Source organism: Nannobrachium achirus, assembly GCF_963921795.1.
Source record: "Nannobrachium achirus genome assembly, chromosome: 18".
Taxonomy (NCBI): Eukaryota; Metazoa; Chordata; class Actinopteri; order Myctophiformes; family Myctophidae; genus Nannobrachium; species Nannobrachium achirus.
The window spans coordinates 42725344-42749752 of NC_137825.1; the positions used below are offsets into that span (position 1 = coordinate 42725344).

A 24409-nucleotide genomic window follows, 5' to 3' on the forward strand; every position below is an offset into this window, starting at 1 on the left:
AAAATGTATCGTACAGTTATCCTCCATCATGCACTGGGATCAATTCACCTTTCATTTGCAGAGCTGCATATCCGGTACCATTTAAACCCTTTATAATTGGTAAAACGGAACTGGAAATAACGTACTTGATACAGTCTTTTTTTCACCCTCTATTTTTTTGCCAAATGTTCCACCCCAGGATAATGGATGTTGGGGATATTTGGATTATCACGATAATATCGTAAATCACAATTTCTTTGCTCACAATAATCGCGACATGATATTTTCATATCGTCCCATCCCTACATTCAGCCATAGACTCTGCAAGCAGCCATCGGGCTCCACAACCAAGACTGTTCTGTTCTTTGGGATTACTGACTCCTGCATGACACTGGTACAAGACTACTGGGATTTACACTAAAGAACCATGACCGATGGCTGTCAAGGATAACTGTTGAGACTTACTTATATTCATTCATAGATTGATGATGGTACAGTGCATTCTTTATATTATCCAGATACCCGCTGTTGAAGGCTTGTTGACATATTCAGTAGCATACCGGTATTCATTATTGATATTCTGTACATAAAGCCATTCCTATTCATTGTCAATAGATTTATATTCAAGCATATATTCACTGGTATTGTACATTTATCCCTATAAATATTGATATTCTCTTTCAGACCAAGCACAGATATAAAGTGTCTGAATCTGAGTGCAACTCTTTAATTGTATTATTTTATTCTTATCTATCTTAGTTTGGCTTTTTCTTTACTGTACCTATCCCATAAAGGTATATTATGTTATACAGGAAAATGTTTTTATGGGCAGGTGTCTGATTGTAACAAGAATTCTTTGTGAAATACTATTGATATTGGTAGCATTGGCAGTTGCAAATATGACATTCTTAAAGATAACCCCATCTCAGAATCTGTTGTCAAATAAAAACAACACCATGTTATATAACAGAACAGGCACACATGGAATTATAGATACAGACAAGGAATTACTATTTTTCATAGTTTCCTAATTGATTGTTTAATCACAGGGAGGACACTTCATTTTGCATATCTGAAATAATTGCCCCATGGGTACCAATTGTAACAACTATTAAAGTTGCTTTTATAAATAGTGAACAGTAGACAGGAGGGGAGAGAGAGATGGAGAGTGACACGCGGCAAAGGTCGTCAGGATCATTTAGCAGCCTAGGTGCCAAAGTCACCATCTTCTACCCCAAGTGGTTTTCCAGACCTTCCTCGCCCTCGTGCTTAGGGTCAAGGTCAGGATTTGTATCCAGGGCAGAGAAGGAGCATACCTTACCCAGCTCATAGTGGTCCTCCGCGGGCTCATCGGGCTGCTTATTCTGCTTCTTCCTTCTATTCTTCCTATCGAACTCTGCAGTGATCTCTGCCATGGTCATGCCCTTGGTCTCGGGCAAACAAGCCCCCAAGACAAGGGCGGCTGTGATGCAGACTCCACAGAATGGCAAGAAAGAGAAGTTTCCCAGACCTTTCACGAGGAAGGGGAACGCCAAGCCTACTGCTAGGAGGTTGATCCACATAAGTGAGCCGGCAACCATGTACGCCGCAGGCCGCGCTGCCTGGTCAAAGATCTCTGCTGGTAGGATCCCTGTGACACCAGCAGGTCCCATGCCAAAGCTGAGGATATAGGCGAAGACACAGACCAGGCTGAGGTAGGGCATCCCCGCTACGCCCCGGGACTGGAGTGAGAGTGCCACAGTGAAAACTACAGCCCAACAGGCCATGAGTGTATAACCCCCCACCAGGAGCCAGCGGCGGCCCACACGCTCAATCAAGAGGTTGGACATGATGGCGGCAGTTAACTCTGAGGCCCCCGTGCCGATGCACACATACTGTATCTTTTCTGGGGGGATTCCAGCTTTCTGGAATATGATAGAGGCATAAAAGTAAATGGAGTCATTGCCACAGAGCATCATGGCGCTGCTGGCGAACATAACAATCCTGAGTTGGGCTCGTACGTCCTGATCCATCAACAGAGCCCAGATTGTCTTGGCGGCAGCAGTAGATCTGGTTCTGGACACAGCCTTTTGTTGCTGTTCTTCCTCAAGCATCTCCTCCATTTCCCAGATGGGGACCACCCCGCCACGGAGCCGACCCAGGGCCCTGGTACAAGCCTCTCTGTCTCCCCGGTTGATGAGCAGGTACCGGGGGCTTTCAGGGAACCAGGGTAAAGTCACAAGCTGGATCATACCCGGGAGAGCATTGCTAGCTAGCAGGTAAGGCCAGAGATATTCCGTGCCGAGCAGCTCAGTGAGGCCAACCACCTGTCCCGCAAAGATCCCGAACGCTGTGAAAACGGCGGAGGAAAGGGCCACAGCGCCTCTGAGGTTTTTTGGGGAGCTCTCGCCAAAGTACATAGGCTGGACATTCATACTGATCCCTGCGTTGATTCCCACCAGAAATCGTGCTAGGATGATCACCTCAAATGACCTCAATGTCCTGCTTGTCAACACTAGTATGGCACCAAGAAACAAGAAGATGTTGTTGATGAGTAGGGTGTGCTTCCTCCCGAAGTGCACAGACATTGGCCCAGCCAGCAGGGCCCCAATCAACCCCCCCAGTGAGAAAGCGGATACAATTAAAGACCATACAAATGTTACCTGTTGGGTGTCCAGTCCAGTGCCCCAGCGCTCTGTGTACGTGTCGTTGATGAAGCCCTGGATATGGCTTGTGGGAGAGTTGATGATTGAGATGTTGTAGCCATATTGGAAGGTTCCACCAATAGCTGTGAAACACACCGTTAAAATAAGTGTTCTGGAACAGCCTGAGCATTTACTGGTGGTATCTTCCATCTGAGTGTCATCTTCAACAGACATTTTGGCAAAAAAAAAAAAAAAAAAAAAAAAAAAGGGAATGTCTCTTTGAAGGGTAAAATGTTGCCCCTCAACTCACAGGGATTGTTGAGTGTCTTACCTGGCTGTAAATAATGGGACACAAAAGGTTGTGGATATTTGAGGTAGGGTAAAAGAGCTTTCTTTCGACTTCTGCATTGCCTGTGGGCCATAAAAGTGTCTGGACTGGACTCTAGTCAAGTGTACTCTGGATATATTTACAGTACAGACTGTATATAGTGAGTGAACTGCATAGCAGCAGCCGTGACATCATCTTCATGCGCAGCCAAGCACAGTGCTGCGGCGCAGGCAGTGCTGCGCACGACGTCATCTTTTAGCGAATTGTGCTACGGACTGGAGAAGAGAGGGAACATGTAAGTTAAAACAGAATTTAAATGTGAATAGTAATTACACATACTTCTAGTTTTCACATACGGCTATTTAACGAGCTACATGCTGTGGAATGTTCGATCTCATTCCCGGTTTTCCAAGTGCTTACTGTTTTGACTTGCATAACTTGCATTGAATAGAAACCGGCAGGAGCTAACGTTAGCTTCAGCTAACGATACACAACGGACATTTAGCGCGTGTGATTTTGATCTCGTCAAAACACTGGCGGCTTTGACATATTTTTATATATTTCACAACATTACATTAGCTATTGAACTTTGGAGATGGTGGCTCTACCCATAATGAAATAGTGTAACCCTCGATTTAGTTTGCAACATTTTTAGTTGCCTAGGCTAGGCGTCATCTTTTCAGGACAGCAAAAACACAAATGGGACATTCGAATATTAAAACAAACATAGTAGTTCGCCTATGGAGAATAAGCGTATGACGTTTTGTATGCCGATTTGGAGTTAACTCCGCCCACTTCGGCCACCATTGCCGAGGGGGACCAGTCAAAAAAAAAGAAAAAAGAAAAGTAAAAAAAAAAAAGATGGCTGGCTGTAGTTAGCCTGATTTCAGACTCTACGCTGGGGCTTGAGTCTGAAGTTGTGGCCATTCTATTTGATTGAAAAGGGGATCACAAGAGATCTGGTGGGAGGGGTTGTGTTTGACTTTTGCACACCATTTTTTGATATCTGTAATGGGGTAAAAAATTAAGAAATACATGTTTTTCCAGATCAAATAATGACAAAATACAAATCACACACTCAGAAATTGAAGCATTTTTCTGATTTATTTGCAAGCTAGAACATTGGAAAAATGGGCCCATTTTCTGATAGTTGTAATGGGGTAAAAAATTAAATAAACACCTTTTTAAATATGTTTAGAGGTTCGTGGCCCTTCGGACCGCTCACATCTAGAGTCCACGCCCGCTTATTTACTAAAAAACTATTTTTTTCAAAAAAAAAAAGTTTATTGAAAAAAAAAAAAAGTTTGGGGGGGGGAACTATTGTGGCGGAACTATTGTGGCGCACGTTTCCGGTCGGACATATTTGACCGCCGGACGCACTTCCGGTTAAGAACTCCGTGTGCCACGTGATCAGTCCTAGCCAAGTGGTGTATACGGATGTTACTGCGATTGAGGTGAAAGAGAAAAGTGGAAAGTTGTGAGCTAACTATTAGCTATTTTTGTGTGTGTGTGTGTGTGTGTGTGTGTGTGTGTGTGTGTGTGTGTGTGTGTGTGTGTGTGTGTGTGTGTGTGTGTTCTGGCTACGCCCCCCTCGGTTGAAATTGGATCCGCCGGTCCCATAGCTGGGAATACGAGCCAATGGACGGCGGTCACCATGGCAACGGGGGGCCAATGATAGAGTTATGGGCGGTATTCCCTACGTCCCAACTCCCTACCGTTGAGTTGAAGTTGAATTGAAGTGGATGCAAAGTGGGCGTGAATGGGCTTGGAAGTGGGATGCAGCTTTTGCTCAATTGTATATACTAGAAGCTGTTCTAGTCGGCGACCTGGCCAACTCGGAACAATGTAAATAGGGAATGAATGCCCCGCCCTTTAATGCAAACCCCATTATACCTGTTTTCATAGGACCCGTTTTGACCATCTGTCTGCCTGTGTCCATTTATGCCCATATATGGAGATATCTGTATCTGTCTGTCTGTCGGCGTCCATTTTATGTCCATATATGGAGATCACTGCAGTTATAGTTCTGGGTCCATTTTATGCCCATATATGGAGATATCTGTCTATCTGCGTCCATTTTATGCCCATATATGGAGATCTCTGTATCTGTCTGTCTGTGTCCCTTTTATGCCCGTATATGGAGATCTTTGTGATTCGGGTCCTATGACAACAGGTATAATGGGGTTTGCATTAAAGGGGGAACCAGCACTGTGTCTGCAACACAGTCGGAGGCACAGACAGATACAGAGATCTCCATAATGGGAATAAAGGGACACAGACAAACAGATGGAGGAGACAAACTTAATATTATACCTGTTGTCATAGGACCCGTTTTGACCATCTGTTTGCCTGTGTCGATTTATGCCCATATATGGAGATATCTGTATCTGTCTGTCTGCGTCCACTTTATGCCCATATAAGGAGATCTTTGACCATCTGTTTGCCTGTGTCCATTTATGCCCATATATGGAGATATCTGTATCTGTCTGTCTGCATCCATTTTATGCCCATATATGGAGATCTATGCAGACACAGTGCCAGTTCCGGAAAATCCTGATGTCAGACATCAGAATCCGAACCTTTCGTGCTGGTTCCAGAAAATCGTGTATCGGGTCGGGTCGAGGCCGAGCACTGCACTACCTGCTGCGGTGGGGAACGCGCGTGCCGAATTTGAAATAGGGAATGAATGCCCCACCCTTTAATGCAAACCCCATGAATGCCCCACCCTTTAATGCAGGGGTCTTCAACAGGGGGTCCGCGACCCCTAGGGGGTCCGCGGAGGTACTGCAGGGGGTCCACGAAATTATTGGTTAAAAAAAAGAAAAAAAAAAAGATTTCAATTTTTTTTTTCTTTTTTCTTTTTTTACATTTATGTAAAAAAAAAAATCATGATTCTATCCATTTTGAATAGCTTGAATACATGATTACTATGCAATTGACAGATTGTTGATATTATTGACATTGTTCTCAGTTAATAAGTAGTATGTTTAGAAATGGTAGTGGTACGGCCCACCCTGCTCGCTGTAACTTGTACATGTTTAAAATAAAAAAATATGTCGTAGCCCCGACCCCCCCCCCCCCCCCCCACCCTACGAGGTGGTAGGGGGTCCCTGCTCCATCTCCCCATCAGTTTGGGGGTCCCCGGCCTGAAAACGTTGAAGACCCCTGCTTTAATGCAAACCCCAATATACCTGTTGTCATAGGACCCGTTTTGACCATCTGTTTGTCTTTGTCCACTTATGCCCATATATGAAGATCTCTGCACACACAGTACCGGTTGCGGAAAACTCTGATGTCAGACATCAGCTCCGCATACGGGCATTCATTTTATTCCCATATATGGAGAACGCGCGTGCCGGTGGGACGAACGGTTCTCAAGATATGCGGATTACATACATACATACACACTCACAGAGATTTTTTGTTGACTCATGTGGCGTACGTGATGTCAGAGCCTTTTATGAGGTGATGTCACAATGAGTCAGCGCTTGCGCCGATTTCCTCCGGAACAGCCTGATACGAATCACACATTCAAAAAATTGAGAAAATTTGAAGCAATTTCCTGATTTTTTTGCAAGCTCGGAAATTGGAAAAATGAACCAATATTTCATTTTTTGATGGAGCTAGAATATCAGGCAATTGAAAGAAAATTGATTTTTTAAGATTCAATTCCTACTAAAAATCATATTATACTTTAGTACCCTGATCGCTGTGTACATTTGTGTAGCCTACATGTGTACTGACTAAAGTATTCAATCAATCAAATAACAGATGGCCACAGCAGGTATCTAATACAAAACAATTAATTCAATTAAACCAAAGACAAAACGGAGCAACAGGGCAACTGGAGAAAAAAAAAGACAACAGAAGACCAGAATTGGAGATTTCCACAACAGCTGAGTGTGTGTGGCTTAGATCACTCTTCTCCTATCTCTAACTTGGGTGTCTGTCACTCTAATTTTGTAATAGGTGGACAGTGTTGCATTGTTGGTGTTTTAACAAGTGCACTGAAGCATTAATATGTTCTCATTTCCAACTTGAGGCAACAGTAGGCTACTGAGAGATCAGATGTTGAAACAGCGTACAACTATGACAAACAAACCGAAAATCACTTACCTCTGTAGATAGAAAATAGCCTAAAAGCATTCCTTTCTCCCTGGCTTTTGTTTCAATGTTAATATTATAGATTTCTAGGCAACCAACCAGCAGCATTGGACCTCACCACATGAAAGGCAGAGGCACGCACAAGGGGCTTTTAATAGCCTAATCATAAGCTAAATGGTCTGGTCTCTCGGCCGGAACCTCGGAAATAAACGGATTTCGGGACAATGTCACGGGTCTCAAAAAAAAAAAAAGAAAGAAAGAAAATCAGAACGGGACGGACCGTTACGGGGCCACTCGGGTTTGGTTTTGTTATTTGGCATAAAAATATATTTCTATTGAATATATTATAGGCTAGAGCCTACAATGAGATTGAGCAAACAGTTTTGTTTTACAAAAGAGAAAAGATATCTGGCGTGGCTGAACAAGGACGCTGTCTGTCATAGACCCATGATGTTTACCAGGATAAGAAATAACACAGAAAGGTTGTTATTTTGAGAGAGAAATGTCCCGCAGACTGATTACATTTTGATATGGTTAATTTTGATGATAGGTAGCCTACACTCTATCTCAATGTTACATACAGTAATAGTATCATCATGAGTAGGATATGTAAACGTTGTAGTGCACTTGTTATTAGGCTATTATTATTATTATTACTAGAAGCGTCTAGTCGGCGACCTGGCCAACTCGGAACAATGTAAATAGGGAATGAATGCCCCGCCCTTTAATGCAAACCCCATTATACCTGTTTTCATAGGACCCGTTTTGACCATCTGTCTGCCTGTGTCCATTTATGCCCATATATGGAGATATCTGTATCTGTCTGTCGGCGTCCATTTTATGTCCATATATGGAGATCACTGCAGTTATAGTTCTGGGTCCATTTTATGCCCATATATGCCCATATATGGAGATATCTGTCTATCTGCGTCCATTTTATGCCCATATATGGAGATCTCTGTATCTGTCTGTCTGTGTCCCTTTTATGCCCGTATATGGAGATCTTTGTGATTCTGCGTCCATTGTATGCCCATATATGCCATATATGGAGATATCTGTTTATCTGCGTCCATAACGATTTCGTGCAGGTAATAATGTTTCTGTGTGTTGGAGTTTGGAAGTGCTTATTGGAATTGTTGGATTGGTATCAATCCAACTCGCCACATTGTCCACACTCATTGGGCAAGCTTGTCAATGCTCCTGGATTTGCCAGGATGATTGGCAATTACATCTACTATGTAATTTTTTTTCTGGGGGAGGACCCCCAAATGAGAAGTCATTATTAAGGATGTCTTACTTTACCTGTACACCTACATTTGGCATTTTAAGGCTGAAATTGTACCCATGCTAGTAAAGCAAGCCTGATAAAAGTATCAAACATGCACAAAATTCAACAGAACACAGGAAAATATATATCTGTTAAGACGTTTTGGGGGGAGGACCACCGCTTGGGGAGTTCCGCGCACCCCCTAAAAATAAATCTCCTGGATTTTCCTGACTGACAGTCCAATGTTGACAACCCTGCTCAGTGGCGAGGTGTCCTAGCAAGTTGATTTGGCGAGTTGACGAAGTGACCAGTATTCATTGGAAATAACTCATCGGTCCTGTGTACCAGCTGTTTCGAAATTGCACATAATGCAGGAGGCAGCACTGCAGGTCATTGCCTTATGGAAAACCTTACAAACCTGACACTTTGAGAAATAATCACCTTCACCTGCACAGAATGTATTGACTGAAAGTAGCTCATAACATGTCTAAGGTGGATCTTTATGAAACAAAACCTTGGTAGATATAAAGAGGATAATCCAAGCTTTCCGCATAGCTGCAATGTTGGTGAGTTAAACGTTGTTTAATACAATCAGATCGGACACTGCTGTTTGGATGGGTTGGTATTGGTAACTTGGTAACTCTAGAAATGGAGTTGCTTGCGGCAAGGGCTGTAGTAGGCAGTGATGTTAATAGGTTTTTAATGTAATGAGTCCCGGGACCCAAGGAGGGTCTTTCGGATGAGTCCCAGGGATATTTTATGGGTCCCACAAAAATTCAACGCGTCATGTCATTTTTGACTAAGTGCAGCATTTAACTTGAATTGGTTATTATATGGTTATGTTCATGTTACGTAGAAATGTGTCTGAAAGAAATGGACCACAATTCCAAATCTTACAATTTTAATACTTCCAAATAGTCATGTGATGGTTTGATTTTTTTTATACCGAACCGGTAATATCGGATGTTGACCACTTGGGGGCGCAGATAGAAGCTTTTACAGAGTCTTCATAATCAACAGCCACCTGTTATTGCGACCGTCAGGGAGCAGTTTACTATGAAAACCTCCACCGGCCTTTACAGAGTCTTCATAATCAACAGCCACCTGTTATTGCGACCGTCAGGGAGCAGTTTACTATGAAAACCTCCACCGGCCGTCCGTCGGTCGGTCGGTCGGTCGGTCGGTCGGTCGGTCACACGTCACACGTCACACCTTTGCCCTGAATGACATCACACTGCTAGCTTCGCTGCTGGTGATGTCACTAGCTATGATGTCACTGTGACTGTGCACCATGCCCAAATTTGGAGATCATGTGTGGCAAAATATCAACAAACGAGTGAAAGGCCTTTATCAAGTAACCATAGCAACTAAAAATCAACAAATTGTGCAAAGTGAAATATCTTTATCTGGTAACCATAGAAACCAAAATAATCAACAAATATGAGTATTTGTCCCCTTGTAGTATGTCACTAATTTGAAATATGTGGGAATGGCTGACACAGAACTCCATATTTGGACATAGAAGTGACAGACAGATGATATCTCCATATATGGGCATAAAAGGGCATGGCTGATGATATCTCCATATATGGGCAATTGGGCATAAAAGTCGCAATCAGTATGACATCACACCGTACACAAATGACCCTTATATAAGACCGGCATTATCTACCGACAGATTAGTAACATATCTGGAGATTCAACCTTCAACGATTTTGACATCTTGTTACTAATCTGTCGGTAGATAATGCCGGTCTTATATAAGGGTCATTTGTGTACGGTGTGATGTCATACTGCCAGCATGACTCACACCATCGTTCCTAGACGATTTTGACATATTGTTTGTGGAGATAAGCGACCAACGGTCGCTTATCTCCCGATTAGGGAGTCTTACTGGTTTTATATACATCGATAATTGCGACCGTAAGGGAGCAGTTTACTATGATTGCGACCGTAAGGGAGCAGTTTACTATGAAAACCTCCACCGGCCGTCCGTCCGTCACACATCACACGTCACACGTCACACGTCACACCTTTGCCCTGCTCATATCTCCGCATCAGTATGACATCACACCACATGTGTACACAAACCTTTGTGTACGTTGCTGTGGCAACAGTCTGTTGTTGCTGGTTTGTTAGTGTACGTTAGCAACCACCTTAGCAACCATGGTTTTACCCTAGCAACAAACTGTTTACCCTAGCAACCAACTCTTTACCATAGCAACCATGTTTCTTTACCCTAGCAACCAACTGTTTACCATAGCAACCAGATACGCAGAGCAGGGATCTCCATATATGGGCATAAACAGGTGACATCACACTGATGTCAGATACTCAGAGCAGGGATTTCTCCATAATATATGGGCATAAAAGGGATTCTGTTAGGGATCTCCATATATGGGCATAAAAGGGATTCTGTTAGGGATCTCCATATATGGGCATACAAGGGATTCTGTTAGGGATCTCCATATATGGGCATAAAAGGGATTCTGTTAGGGATCTCCATATATGGGCATAAAAGGGATTCTGTTAGGGATCTCCATATATGGGCATAAAAGGGATTCTGTTAGGGATCTCTATATGGGCATAAAAGGGATTCTGTTAGGGATCTCCATATATGGGCATAAAAGGGATTCTGTTAGGGATCTCCATATATGGGCATAAAAGGGATTCTGTTAGCTGTTAGTGATCTCCATATATGGGCATAAAAGGGATGCTGTTAGGGATCTCCATATATGGGCATAAAAGGGATTCTGTTAGGGATCTCCATATATGGGCATGAAAGGGATTCTGTTAGGGATCTCCATATATGGGCATAAAAGGGATTGTATCCCAGATGATGCCCTGTTAGGAGATCCACACTAACAGAATCCATATATGGTCCTACCGACAGCTGCTATAAGCCAACCCTGGCGATAAGGTCTGAGTCGAAGAAATGCTTCTTTCCTGGCAAGAATTGCCCCTTTATACTGTAGGGCTCGTTTGTGTATTGTATGACATCACGCCACATCATCGGCTGAGGACTGTGTGATGTCATCATATCTCCATATATGGAGACATAAGTTGCTCATGCCCAAATATGGGCTGGTGAGGTCAGACTTAGTGTGATGCGTAGGTTATCTCCATATATGGAGATTCAACTTCAATGAGTAACCATGGCAAACTGTCAACTGCCCGTATGTCTTGATAATTGGTAAAACAAACTTTTGGCCTATTTGTGGCGATTAGGGAGTCTTACTGGTATATAGATCTTCTCAGTGAGATGTCTCCTGTTTGTATGGGGGAAATGCTCTCTGCCGTGCTTGTGTTTGCTCTGCTGTACAGAGAACCAGTGGACTGGGTCAAAAACAGTGCATTGGGATTGCTTGTAGATCGGCTACTTTTGTTTTGAACGGTTGATCATAGAGGGACGTGCCGCCCCTCTATGGATGCGGGAGGGCAAGGCACAGGCGGCCGCGGTGGTCCGCTGCCCCGGCGGACCACCAAATGGACGGCGCTGCCACGAAAACACTATAATCAATCAAACAGTTAGGCAGCCTAGGCTACATACATACTATCTCAGATAGCATACATGCTAGGCTAGCTTGCTTCCTCCGTGTTGTAGTTGAGCCAATAAAGGTTATTTGACCATGTTCACCACAACGTTAATCGTCGCTATTGTTGTAAAGACGCAATGAAGACCTGTGTGGCTTCTAACACGTTGTCCAATATCCACCACATCTATAAACAATAGCGCGTGTATCCAGTTGTTATTGAATGAAGAGGATGAAGAGGACAGGGGGAGAGGAGGCGGGGTCGCTGTCTGAGCAGTGAGCAGTGAGCACGTCACGTTTCTGCGCCGTGCTTTGCCATACACGTTCTGTGGGGGAACCCTTTTTGGTGTATCACCTAACACCCTGTGCCACTATGGTCAGAGAGCGGCCCGGTGCTACGCTAAAACTCAGGCACCCATTGAATTCTGTGACCATGCACGGACACACACAATGGCGTTCAAAACACACTGTCGTTAGTTCTATTGTCTGTTTTAAGACTTTCTACGCGGATTTCATTTGTGTTAACATAGCGTAAAGTAGCATGCCTTCACCCATGAACAATGGTGGCGTCTGTGGACTTTTTAAAATATATTTTTTTTCGCGACGTGGTAAATTATTTTCACGTGGACTCCAATGGAGGCGATGCATCCGTGGGACCCCAGAACACTGACGTGAATGCGTCTCTAGGCAACGTGAATGCGTCAGAGACGCGGGACGCGCACGTAATGACGTCACTGAGTAGGTGCAGTTCACTTTACTGTGGTTTGTTTTCAGCTGGGCTCTGCAAGTCTGCATCTCACGACACTTACTTTCCCTACTTTATTCCCTCTATCAATAGGGCACCATCACCGACTAAGAGGAAGGACGACGACAAGACCAAAGAACGAGGAAAAGAGAAAACTGGTGCTTCAGCGGAAGGAGCTGAGAAAGACAGAGGCAGAGACAAGAACCGCAAACGACGTAGTGCTTCCACCGGGAGCAGCAGGTTAGACGCTTTCTCCAGACTTCTATTTAATCAAGGGAATATTGTGAACACATACACTGTATTTTGGGACGGTCCCGGGACGTAGGTGAAAAAAGTTAGTCTGGAGCCCTGACATACAGGCTTTTACATGAACATACAGGCTTTAACCACTTGAACCCTAGCATCCCTATTCTGAGGAAAACCAGCAAAGTGGTTTGGTGCAGAGTGAAAAAAGAGCAGACCAATACCGTGTGAAAGGTCAGGTATTGTGGGTGTAAGTGGTTAAATGGGAAAATACACATTAACACGAATCCAACATACACTGATGATAGTATTAGTATGTATGAAATCTATGAACAAATTTAATCTGCAATACAATTTTGGCGTATAATAAGGGTCCCTGCTTCATCTCTCTCTCAGCTAAGGGGGTCCTTGGTCTGAAACATAAGACCTCTGGTCTACCCATATATGAGGTATATGAGATGTCAAGCGGGATGATAGTTATTTGTCATTTAGGTTCTCATTCATGTCCTCAGGTCCAGCTCCAGCAGTAGCAGCAGTTCAGGATCCAGCTCAGGCTCTTCAAGTGGCTCCAGCTCATCTGGTTCCAGTCGTTCCGGTTCCTCCAGCTCACGATCATCTTCCTCATCTTCCTCCTCGCCCAGCCCCAGCCGCCGACGTCATGACAACAGGCGACGCTCCAGGTCCAAGTATGGGATTTACAGTTTTACTAACTTTGAAAAGAAGACTGCAAAAGTGTATTTAAGTAAAAAAAAAACATTAAGATGCAGAATGAATAAGATGAAGCAAAGTGTTTTCCTGTCGGTGAAGTGTCTTCTCTCTATTCCAGGTCCAAGTCTCAGAAAAAGGATGACAGGGACCGGGACAGGGAAAGGCGTCGGAGAAGCCCCTCTCCAAAACCCACTAAGGTTTACCTGGGCCGCCTTACCAGAAATGTCATCAGAGTGAGTTGCAAAAATGAAAAATGCAAAAAAAAACAGACAACACGTCGTATCTCTGGAGTAGTTTGTTGTTATACTGTTTCTTTCAATACAGTGACACATTCTGATGCTTTTGCAATCATTTCTCCCTTAGGAACACATTCAGGAGATCTTCTCCACCTATGGCAAAATCAAGATGATTGATATGCCCATGAACCGTCTCCACCCCCACCTGTCCAAGGGCTATGCCTACATAGAGTTTGAGACCCCAGATGAAGCAGAGAAGGCCCTCAAACACATGGATGGAGGTGAGAGGACATGGAGGAACATGGAGATCCCAGGATATGTGTGCAATTGGATTGTCAGGTGTTAATTTACTTTTGGGGCAGCACAACATTTTGATGTTTTAAAAAAAGAGATATATAGTCGTCCAGTCTATTTTTGTAAGCCTACTTGAAAGTGATGTGTGCCACTGCCCACTCAAAAGCGATTTTGGATATGTGTGTGAATTGACTGTCAACAAAAGGGGGTCCTATGATTTCTTTTTTTCAGAATGAATGATTTAGGAGAAAATTAGACAGTGGTGGTGAAGCAGGTGCATACAGGTGCAGCTGTTGCTGGTCATGGCTGAAATTGGAGATTGATGGGGTGTTTTTAAGGAAATATCAATTACAGGAGAAAAAAAAGTAGCATTCCCTGCCATGAAAAAAATACACGAAACAGGGAAGCTGTGTTTTGCTAGCACATTAAAAACCCAACGATTGACGAGTACTGAGTGCAGAAGAATATTGATGCATTCAAATATTCCTAGACGGGGCGCCTGCTGGCCTACTGGTCTGGGCGCATACCACTTAGGCATTTGCCACATTGGCATGGATGCCAGGCCAGACACCAGTTCGATTCCCGATCCAGACGACCTTTGCCGTGTGTCGCTCCCCATCTCTCTCCCCATTTCCTGTCAGTCTAATTTCCTATCCAATGAAGGCATAAAAGCCAAAAACACATCTTAAAGAAAATATGTCTATATATTCCTAGACACAGTGGGGATATAATCTAGAAAGAAAAAAAAAAGTATAGAAAACAGAAACATTATGTCACTTAACATTTTTCGTCATTCTTTCACAGGTCAGATCGATGGACAGGAGATCACAGCCACTGCCGTGCTAACTCAAAGGGTTCGCCCTCCTCCCCGCCGACTGACTCCTCCTCGAAGGATGCCTCCCCCGCCCCCTATGTGGCGGCGCACGCCCCCTCGCATGAGGAGAAGGTACATGATCCCGCTGTCAATAAGGCAAAAGTAAAACTTTAATGTCTGGGATCATACAACCCTTTCAGTCAATGTGCTCGTTAAAACAAATATGATACCAGTAGTGATAACAAGGTACATGTCACAGTGGTACTGTGGTTATTGCAGAATTCCCATTTTATGCATTCATCTCTCATCTCTTATCAAGTGTGGTAGCCTTTGTAAAAATCGCTTCACTCTGCCTTGTATTCATCAGTCAATAACACATCTTACTGTGGGAAGTCGTCGTGTTTATCTGTCAGTCAGAGTTGCATGGGTCTCATTACCAGACTTTGCATTAAACAGAGCTTCATTTGAGCTTATCCTAACCCTAACCCTATTTCAAAAGTAACGCTCTGTCTCCGTCCCTCTCTCAGGTCACGGTCTCCACGAAGACGCTCACCAGTACGTCGTAGGTCTCGTTCTCGTTCCCCTGGTCGCCGGCGCCACCGGTCGCGCTCCAGCTCCAACTCATCCCGCTAGGATCCCCCCTCCCTCCCAAACACACACACACATATACCTGACCATAGATCCCCCCCTCCCCCTCTGATTACTTCCTTCCCCTAGTTCCCCTTAACTCCCTGTTCTCCAGAACTACTGGTCCTCTGGGAACAACCACCCAATTCTTTCTAATACACTCATGTTTGTGTACAGGAAAAGAAATGTTTTGTTTTGTTTTGTTTTTTACACAGTTCCACTACATCCTGCATCCCACTTAAATCCTATCCTAACACACTATTATGTCAAATAATTTAGTATAGAATATTGTTGTGGGGCTAGCGGTGGCCTGTTTATAGGCCCGTGTTTGTGGCCGAAAGGTTCCCGGGTCAATCCTCAAGACCGGCAGGATAACTCTGATGGAGAAGTGAATGACCAACACTCAGCCCTAACTCAACACCCCTGTTGAAGAGCCTTTGAGCAAGGCACTGCTCCAGTGGAGCTGCTCAGTGGTCAACTGTATAAGGCTGTGGTTGTACTTGGCAGCTCACATGTGTGAACGTGTTTTAATTACAATATGCTATGAAGAAGGGCATTGCTGAAAAAGAGCATTCGTGCTCGGTGAACCAACCTTGAATAGTTAAAAAGCATTTTTTTCTTTAATGTGTTACGTTCATGTACAGTGTGAAAACCCATCCCTTCTTCAAAGTGACAATGTAAAGTCTTTTGACCTAGGTTCTGTGCATTCTGAAATGTTATTTCTTAAATAATTTATCTTTCTGTAAATGTGGTTGCATATGTTGTTCCTAAAGGTGCATGCTGTTTCAGTGTCTCAGAATACTTGGATCAACTTGTCTGGACAATAAAGTTCATGTTTTGGAAATTGAGCACTTTTTTCTTGCAGTCTTGCACCTATTTGTAACCTGTAGCATACATTCATGTCCATGATGAGATCTCTAGATATGTCAACTTTCTAAAAACGAAATCTCCTACATTTATTTCCCATTGTGGTAATTACCATCAGGAACATCATTATTTTCCTCCCCCCTCTCCCCTTAAATAAAACATGATTCTTCATGGGCGAAACAGTTTCTATTTTGGCTGAAGGGGTGGGCATTGTGCAATAGAGTATTTTTAGCTACTTGCTGGCTACTTGCTATTAACCCCACCCTGCAGAGAACCTCATTCCAGCACTCAACATGTCTGTCTCTGTTAGCAGCGGGCTTTGTGTGGTCTCTTTCATCAATCTAGCCTTCTGTGCTGTACAAGGTCAGTAGCCTACAATGACTTGTATCTTTTTCATATTTACTCTTCTAACATTTCTCTTTCTTGGGTTACTATCCATTCCAGCCATATGTCTGTAATCATGTACCATCTAGTCAGATTCTTCTATTACTCTACCTGACATACAACAGGACAGGTCCTTAACTTTTACTGTTTAATTCTGCATACCATGCATGTGTCATTCCAGTGAATGCTCAGTGTGGGATACCAGAGCCCAGGGCTCCACACAGGGCTGCAAGCTGCTGTGACAGAACCAGCAAAGCAAGGATTAATGAACCAGTCATAGCTTGCTATGAACAGAGAAACCAGACATGGGGTCCGTGTACTGTTCATGCCTACATGTAAGGAACCATGTGCACTTACACAGACACAGATTACCTATTTTGTGTCACAAGTCTGGTTGGTATGCAAAGAGACAAAAACTGTTAACATGCAATTTTGGGGGTAGTTTGTGTTTTATTTTGAGTTTGCAATAAGAGTAATGACTGAGCTGTATAAGCCCCCACCCCTTATATCTCTACTATATGCTCCTGGTGAGATAGGAAAGGCATGCAACACAGGCCTCCGGCTCCCACTCACTTATGTAATGGGCAACAAAACAAAAAAAAACGTTATGTACTTCAATTTAAGTGATTATGAGATCAAATGATAGTCAGCAGTGACACTGAGCAACATCACTCTTCCATTATGCAAAAGTTTACTCAGTGCTTCCATTATGCAAAAGTTTACTCAGTGATTTTGTTTAAATTAATTGAATGAGCTGTTTTCCTCTCCTCTGTTCTCTATGTCTCCCCCCCCTCCCCCTCGCCCCCCCAAACTACTAGTATGATCACAATACAACCAGATGGCAAGAACAAGAAGTTATGTGTAAACCCGAGCGCAAAGTGGCTCCCTAGAAAACTTGAGATGCTACGCACAGTAAGTCTAGATATCCAATGTCTAACCATGTGTTTATTAAAACATGACATTGATTTACTGTCCTTACCACCATACAGAACGGAATGTGTTGCAGACGGTTTGGGAATTGAAAAGTCAAACTCTAAAAGCCACAATGAAGATGATGCTTCGGTCTCTCTCATCACTGACCTGCTTCAATACAGAGATCAAACAGTGACTTTTTAACTATAACAGACTCATTTAACAGTTGGCTGTCACCTGTGTTGTTTTGTTGAGTCGATGTTTATTTTTTAACATTTTCAGTTGGTCCGTTATGATGTCAAAAGACACTATTATTATGTAATAAGTATATATGAAAAGAATGTGTAATATACTTACTGGCTTATTTCCAAGAAGGAATGCTAGTTTTCTTTCATGCTGCCTGCACACCCAACGTGAAATGAAAGATGACAAGATTTCATACTTTTAGTACTATCTATCTATCTAAGGCAGTGATCAAACTCACACCCATGGACCACTTTCAGCCCACGCGGCAATTTTTGGTAGTCAAATGACACTGTCATAATACAATTTATGAATTAAGCCTTTTGTTCACTTATGACTGAGAAATCTGACAGCACGGAGGCTCTGTGGAGCACTGAAAGTGTGGATAAATAAATGCTCAACGATAAAGTGATTAAAATATGCTTTCTGCTTTTTTAACTCATCCTGTTCCTCCCTTCACCCATACAGAGAGTTAACAGCTTGCAGACATAAGATGTCTTTTTACCACTTAAGATGGCGTTGTTACCACATAAACATATACCCAAGCAGGGAAAAAGAATCTCACATGGCAGCAATGATCCACCGCACAGTAGTGGCAACACCAGATCTAAAACACTCTTACACACAGCATAGTTTAATTATAAAAAATATTTACTGACTGAAGTCAATGGTGCAGTTCAATATAATATATTACTCTAAATTTTCATTGTCTACATAAGCGAAAGATCCAGGTCAACACAGGGTGATACATCACACAGCAGCCAGTCTGAGTTTGGGTGGTTCAACATTTGAACTTGCCGCACAGTGGTCTGCAAGCCAAAATGTGTCTGCAGGTCCATGGACTAATTTCAGTTGTTGCTTTTTACTCCGTCAACATCTATTCAAAAGAACAGAACCCAACTCAACAGCAAGGACAGTTTAAAATTATTATTTCAATTCTCAAGTTTTCATCCCAGAGTATTTCCCAGAGAGACCCAAAAAAATCATTTGTATAAAACTGAATTGAGCATTATAAAATATCCTCTGTGTTGACTGTGATTCCATTTTATTGAACAGTACCAACCAAACCCCCAGAGAGGCCCCCTCTTGGAAAAGATACACCTCCTTCCCACACAAAAGGCTGAGTGATTTAAGCACTGTACAGACCAGTAGCACCAGTGCATTACTCCAAATCAGAGAGTACGGTACAGCAAGGTAGTTCATGGTTTGGCATCCTTGCCTTCTTGACTGGAAGGTGGATCCATCAAGTCTTTGAAGCCCAGTTTCTCAAGAGGCTCCCGGGACATCAGCTGGCTGTATGATCAGAAACAAAATCAAATAAATAATGAACACAAATTATACTGTATAGGTGTGCATGTTTGTCATACACAGACAAAGCTAAGCTTGTCTTTGAGTCAAGGATAAAAACAGAAACAAAGAAAGTCAGCCAAGCTATGAGAATCAGTTGAAGAATATTATTTCTTAAAGTCATCACTTACTTATCCATCCGGCATTCTAGGTAATCTTTAGATTGTAGTCGACACTTGGCGTTGTCAAAGCTGTTATCTCGTAGGCATCTCATGAACTTCTCTTTGAAGGCTTTACATTCTCCTGTAACAAACATTATGCATGAAACCACATAACTGGGTCACAAAACCAAGTCAGGGAGATAACATTTCAGCAAATGCACAAGTCTCCTAAAGTGTTATTTCAGCAGGTGTGTTTAGTGCTTTTGTTAAATATGCACATACTGTATGTTGCCTTTGAATCTTGTGGAAAGTGGGTGTCATTTTAATAAATACTACACATTTCAAATAGATATGATTATGAAACTTTATGAAAAGAGAATCTTCTACAGATACTTTTCTATAGGACCATAGTTAACAAATTGCAGACAGGTGCTCTTTTATGGCGGTTTTAGGGTAAGGAGGAGTCACACTTTGATGGTTGTTCATATTTATAGGGTATTCCCCATTTTGGTGGCATAGCAGTAGAACTAATTTAACCCCATGTTTGTGCCGAATCTGGGTTGAACCTTGAACGATTGTGGAGCTCCCTCTGGTGTTCCTGTTTATGTGTCTCACGTTTTTGAAGTAGTTTGACAGGTACATGGGCACTGATCCCTCCTTACCTTGAATATCTTGAAGTATCTTTTCAATTAATTGAGTACAATGGAGTAAGGACCCCAATGGAAACAAGCCATATTACTTTCTTAGGTATAAATCCCCAATCTTAGCATACATTGTATTGAACTGTACTTTCCTGTGCTTTTTCTTTGAACTAGCTGATTGACTGATTGAAGAATTTATTAGAAGTTTGCAGTAGGAAAAAGTACAATGTCATCACTGGTACAAGGTCAACTAAAATGAGATCCTAGTAAGCATTTCGGCTTATTTACACAGGAACCACGTACTTTATGTATCTCATATAACAATAACATTGAAAGACAGACGGATAGAACACAGTACTTTGCATAGGATAACATCAATTATAAAAATCAGAAAATTAAGAATACAAGGACATTTAAATGTTTAAAAAACAGAAGAAGCAACAGCTAAAATATTCAACTGCACGCTAGTAGTAGAATAGAATACATAGTATTAACTGGTTTTGCTGGTGGTAGAACCCCCTAACTGTGAGACAAGTTAGTTGACTAAATTAATTTATAGACAGTCTATAGAGAATGCGCTTACCAAAATGATCCAGGGGGAAAGATCCTTTATCGGGTGCCCGAGGCTTAAAAGACTTTGTTCCAAAATTCATAGCAGTAGACATGTTAGCTTTTAAATGATTCTTCTCTCCGATAAATGAATTGTGTCTGCTATTAATTGTTGTGAAGGAGACTGACTTGTCGCCTATATATGACGTGTTGTGTTTGTGGACCTTTGATAGGCTGCAAGATCGGCTGGTGCAAGAGATGCAGAGATGCTCCAGTTCAATAGAACACCACTGGAGGTCGCACTTTGATCGCATAAAAAGTCAGGGTTGGAGGAGAAAAGAAAAATTAGAGAAAAGGAAGACTGGAAGAGATGATGTGTTCCGCCAGCATAAATACTTTTAAGAAGCTCGTCAAGCCTGTGTACATAAGCATCTGACTTCTGATTGGTGGACTTCAAAGTAAGAGCTCAATTGCCTAATAATAAATGTTTCTTGGTGAATAACAAATATATTATGATGAAAAAAGCACTGTAGAACTTGTCAGGGACACAAAAAGAGTTGAGCCAGAAGGCAAAGCTCTCTGTTTACAGAGTAATCTTCGTTCCTACTCTCACCAATGGTCATAAATTGTGGGTCATCATGACCGAAAGTATAGGGTCGTGGGGGTACAAGTGGCCAAAATGAGTTTTCTCAGACATCTTCATATCTGGTCTGTGAGGTCAGATGTAGAGGTATTAGCCACTCCACATATGGAGATGTCTTGGCCATATATGGCGTGACATTAGGTGTGACGGACGGACAGACAGACAGACAGACATGATCTGCAGGTTTTCATACTAAATGCGACTTACGGTTACGGTCGCAATGACACTTTCCCTTCTGATGATTTCAATGCCCTTTTCTTTGGAATGTCTCGACCCCAGACTTCCCTGTAACTGACTTCATTGACTCATTATCTTAGGGCCACTGCAGGTCATTTAGTGAACCGTTTCTGAAGTAGTGGTCCATGGACCACTGCCTGATTAGAGCTAAGTGGTCCATGTCTGTCTTTTCTTGGCTATATTATATATTGGTGATGGTCAGGAGGTCTCATGTCATTTTCTGGCTACAACCTTGCCCTATATAGGCTACAGGGCAACCATAACACTTTTATATAGCCTACTAATATTCTTCAATTAGGCTATATAATTTAGCTTTTACTGTCTGGAAACCCATCCAGAAGTTTACAAGGGACAGTTTCATCTCTTGAAAGAGTCTATGAAGCTGATCCTCTTCTGTAAACTTGAAGTAGGCCTGTGGGAATTGAAATACGATGACCACTGATTTATATATAGGCTAGCTCCTTTCGGAACCTCTCAAAAAGGAGCTATATATAGGCCTATATTCCATTGTCCTCATATCACACAAATACCAAATATATACCAACGTTTCTCCAAAATAACAAAATAAAATGAACAAAAAAATAATCTTGACTGACTTGACATACTGAATGGATGACCAGGGGCCACATGAAGTAGGCTACCTTCACGGACCACCAGTGGCCACGGACCACCAGTTGAAAACCTCATGTAAATAATAATCATCATCATCATCATCAGCAGCAGCAGCAGCAGCAGCAGCATCAGCATCTATCTATTTATTATGTAAAACTGCAGGTGCATCCATTTACTGTTGCAATACATTCTATGAAAACTACTAGTCCAGATATTGTAGGCTATCCTAAATCTAGGCGTAGCCTAGCCTAGTTGCAGGATATGAAATAAGCAAACGAAAATTGATGTTATATTTAAATAAGTTTATTAGTCAAAGACCGACCGGAAGTTACATGCTTACTGTATCGTTTGACGAGCATCAAGCATTGCTGATGGAACGCTGCTGGGGGTGGTGGTGATGGCATAATGCTTAACATTGGACATTAGTCAACGAGACTAACAGCTCTATCAGAGACTGAGAGAGAGAGAGAGAGAGAGAGAGAGAGAGAGAGAGAGAGAGAGAGAGAGAGAGAGAGAGAGAGTCAGTCAGTCGGAGTCATTGATGGTCGAGAGAGAGAGGGGGGACGGAGAGAGAGAGAGAGAGAGAGGAGATATTGAAGGTAGAGAGATAGAGAGAGAGAGAGAGAGAGAGAGAGAGAAAGGAGATATTGAAGGTAGAGAGAGAGAGAGAGTCGTTGGTGGTCGAGGAGATAGAAACCTGCTCTGTGCATTTTTATTTCATTGGGTGACAAGAAGAAATCTGTAAGGCTTCTAGGCTATACAAGTCAGCGGTGAATGTCGTTGTGCGGACCCAGAGAGGCTACCGCAATAAAGGTAAAATGGCACTGGAACCGGTTGGAAACAGCCCGCACTTACAAGATGTGCTGGCAAGACCTGGCAACGATACGTGCGCGGACTGCGGCAACCCAGGTAAGAGAATCTCCAACTGTCAGTCAGTCAGGTCGAATAGATCGAGGCGCACAGACAGTGAAACGCGTCTAGTCGTCTGCCGGTGTCTGATACATGTGTGCTGCTCATGCATGCGCATGCAAGTGAAACGCGGCGGGATGTCTGCGGCTCAGCTGAGCAAACACCTGCCATGTGATGTAAGATGGGGGAAAAAAGAAAAAGAAAAGATTCGCAGTCACGAATCTCATCAATACCAATTTGAATTCAGCCCCTTACCTGCTGTATTACCATCATCATCATCATCATCATCATCATCATCATCATCATCATCATCAAAACTATTTCTTACTTATGTAGCCTACTTATGGCATATTCCTCTATAATAGCCTAGCCCTAGGGTACAATTAAGTGTCAAATTAGGACAGTGTTGTGGTAGGATAGGCCAAATGAAGGCATGCTGGCCTATGGACCTGCAGGGAGAAGACACCATAAACATTCCTTTTGGCTGAACTCTGCATAATTCAATATGGTTGTAAATGTTGACATTGTCTGACTCAGCCATCAAGTCTTGCCGTTATTGTGTGTGTGTGTGTGTGTGTGTGTGTGTGTGTGTGTGTGTGTGTGTGTGTGTGTGTGTGTGTCTGTCTGTCTGTCTGTCTGTCTGTCTGTCTGTCTGTCTGTCTGTCTGTCTGTCTGTGCAACTGTGCATGCAAGCTTTTCTGTATGACTGTTTCTGCAGTCAGACATGAGAATATTTTCATAATGGTTTTATTTTTGAAAATATATTTCCCAAATGACATCCATCCGTGTCGGACACTGCATTATCAAATAATTTCTAAACAGTTGTTGAACTTGTCAGTCATTCAAATATCACAGGAAACTAAAACCATAATGTGAACATTGACTCCATGCCCCCACACACCATCACTATACCTCTGCAACCTACAGCGCATATACTTCAGAGGTTTCAATTGGGTATGACAAGGTATGGCAGCTGCCATACCTTGGCTACAGGGGAAAAAAATAAAGTGTAATTTTCAAAATAAATTCATCATGCATGTTGCTAAGGTATGGCAACATGACTGGCGCGCGTGCAAGACACCAGTCATGTTGCCATACCTTAGCTTTTGCTGAACTGACGCCACTCAGGCTGGATTTAGACTGCAGTCAAATGTAGCCTGAATCAGATCACATCCAGATTGGAATCTGATTTGTTCTATGTGAACATGTGGCCATTTAAAATTAAATCCGATTCCAATCTGGATGTGGCTCAGATCTGATTCAGGCTACATTTGACCGCAGTCTAAATCCAGATAGACTTCTTCTTCCCTCTCTCTCTCTCCTCGGCTCTTTGTATCATGTCAGTGAAACGGTAATAAAACCGAGTTGGTATGGAGGCTGCAGAGGAGTGTGGGAAGAATGCCCGGTGCTTGAAGCGCTGCCCACCCTGGATGCCTGACTGTATGTGAGGCCAGGGCTGGGA

General features: G+C 42.8%; 4 protein-coding genes across 4 annotated transcripts in view; 2 read left to right on the forward strand and 2 right to left on the reverse strand.

Annotated features, from left to right (window-relative positions):
- Positions 1-1208: 1208 nt before the first annotated feature.
- LOC308303119 (solute carrier family 2, facilitated glucose transporter member 11-like) lies at positions 1209-2837 on the reverse strand (the record flags this gene model as incomplete). The annotated part of the gene is made up of 1 exon (XM_080747442.1): positions 1209-2837. The coding sequence occupies one exon, from the start codon at positions 2835-2837 to the stop codon at positions 1209-1211; it is 1629 nt and encodes a 542-aa protein (XP_080603568.1).
- A 363-nt stretch (positions 2838-3200) lies between these two features.
- LOC308303487 (RNA-binding protein with serine-rich domain 1-like) lies at positions 3201-16247 on the forward strand. The gene is made up of 7 exons (XM_080747870.1): positions 3201-3226; positions 12674-12820; positions 13336-13509; positions 13650-13764; positions 13895-14048; positions 14866-15007; positions 15403-16247. Coding segments are annotated over exons 1-7 (840 nt in total). The 5' UTR covers positions 3201-3224; the 3' UTR covers positions 15509-16247.
- A 1316-nt stretch (positions 16248-17563) lies between these two features.
- On the reverse strand, positions 17564-20714 carry LOC308303236 (cytochrome c oxidase assembly protein COX19-like). Its single transcript, XM_080747564.1, has 3 exons — positions 20581-20714; positions 19387-19498; positions 17564-19201 (listed from the first exon to the last, which is right to left on the reverse strand). The coding sequence occupies exons 1-3, from the start codon at positions 20660-20662 to the stop codon at positions 19108-19110; spliced, it is 288 nt and encodes a 95-aa protein (XP_080603690.1). The 5' UTR covers positions 20663-20714; the 3' UTR covers positions 17564-19107.
- Positions 20715-22856: 2142 nt separating this feature from the next.
- Positions 22857-24409, forward strand: part of LOC308302780 (arf-GAP with dual PH domain-containing protein 1-like) — a gene marked incomplete at both ends in the record, with an annotated part of 30701 nt that continues 29148 nt past the window's right edge. The window contains one exon of the mRNA XM_080747069.1: positions 22857-22947. Coding sequence (XP_080603195.1) covers positions 22857-22947 — 91 coding nt within the window. The remainder of the gene's footprint in view (positions 22948-24409) is intronic.

What these genes read in the sequence shown, in the direction of transcription:
- LOC308303487 (XM_080747870.1), top strand. An exon ending in AGGCGACGCTCCAGGTCCAA is followed by an intron (nt 13,510 to 13,649) that starts GTATGGGATTTA and finishes TCTCTATTCCAG; the next exon opens with GTCCAAGTCTCAGAAAAAGG. An exon ending in TTACCAGAAATGTCATCAGA is followed by an intron (nt 13,765 to 13,894) that starts GTGAGTTGCAAA and finishes TTTCTCCCTTAG; the next exon opens with GAACACATTCAGGAGATCTT.
- LOC308303236 (XM_080747564.1), bottom strand. Translation starts at nt 20,662, where the DNA reads ATGTCTACTGCTATGAATTTTGGAACAAAGTCTTTTAAGCCTCGGGCA. An exon ending in TTTCCCCCTGGATCATTTTG is followed by an intron (nt 19,499 to 20,580) that starts GTAAGCGCATTC and finishes TGTTTGTTACAG; the next exon opens with GAGAATGTAAAGCCTTCAAA. An exon ending in CTAGAATGCCGGATGGATAA is followed by an intron (nt 19,202 to 19,386) that starts GTAAGTGATGAC and finishes CTGATCATACAG; the next exon opens with CCAGCTGATGTCCCGGGAGC.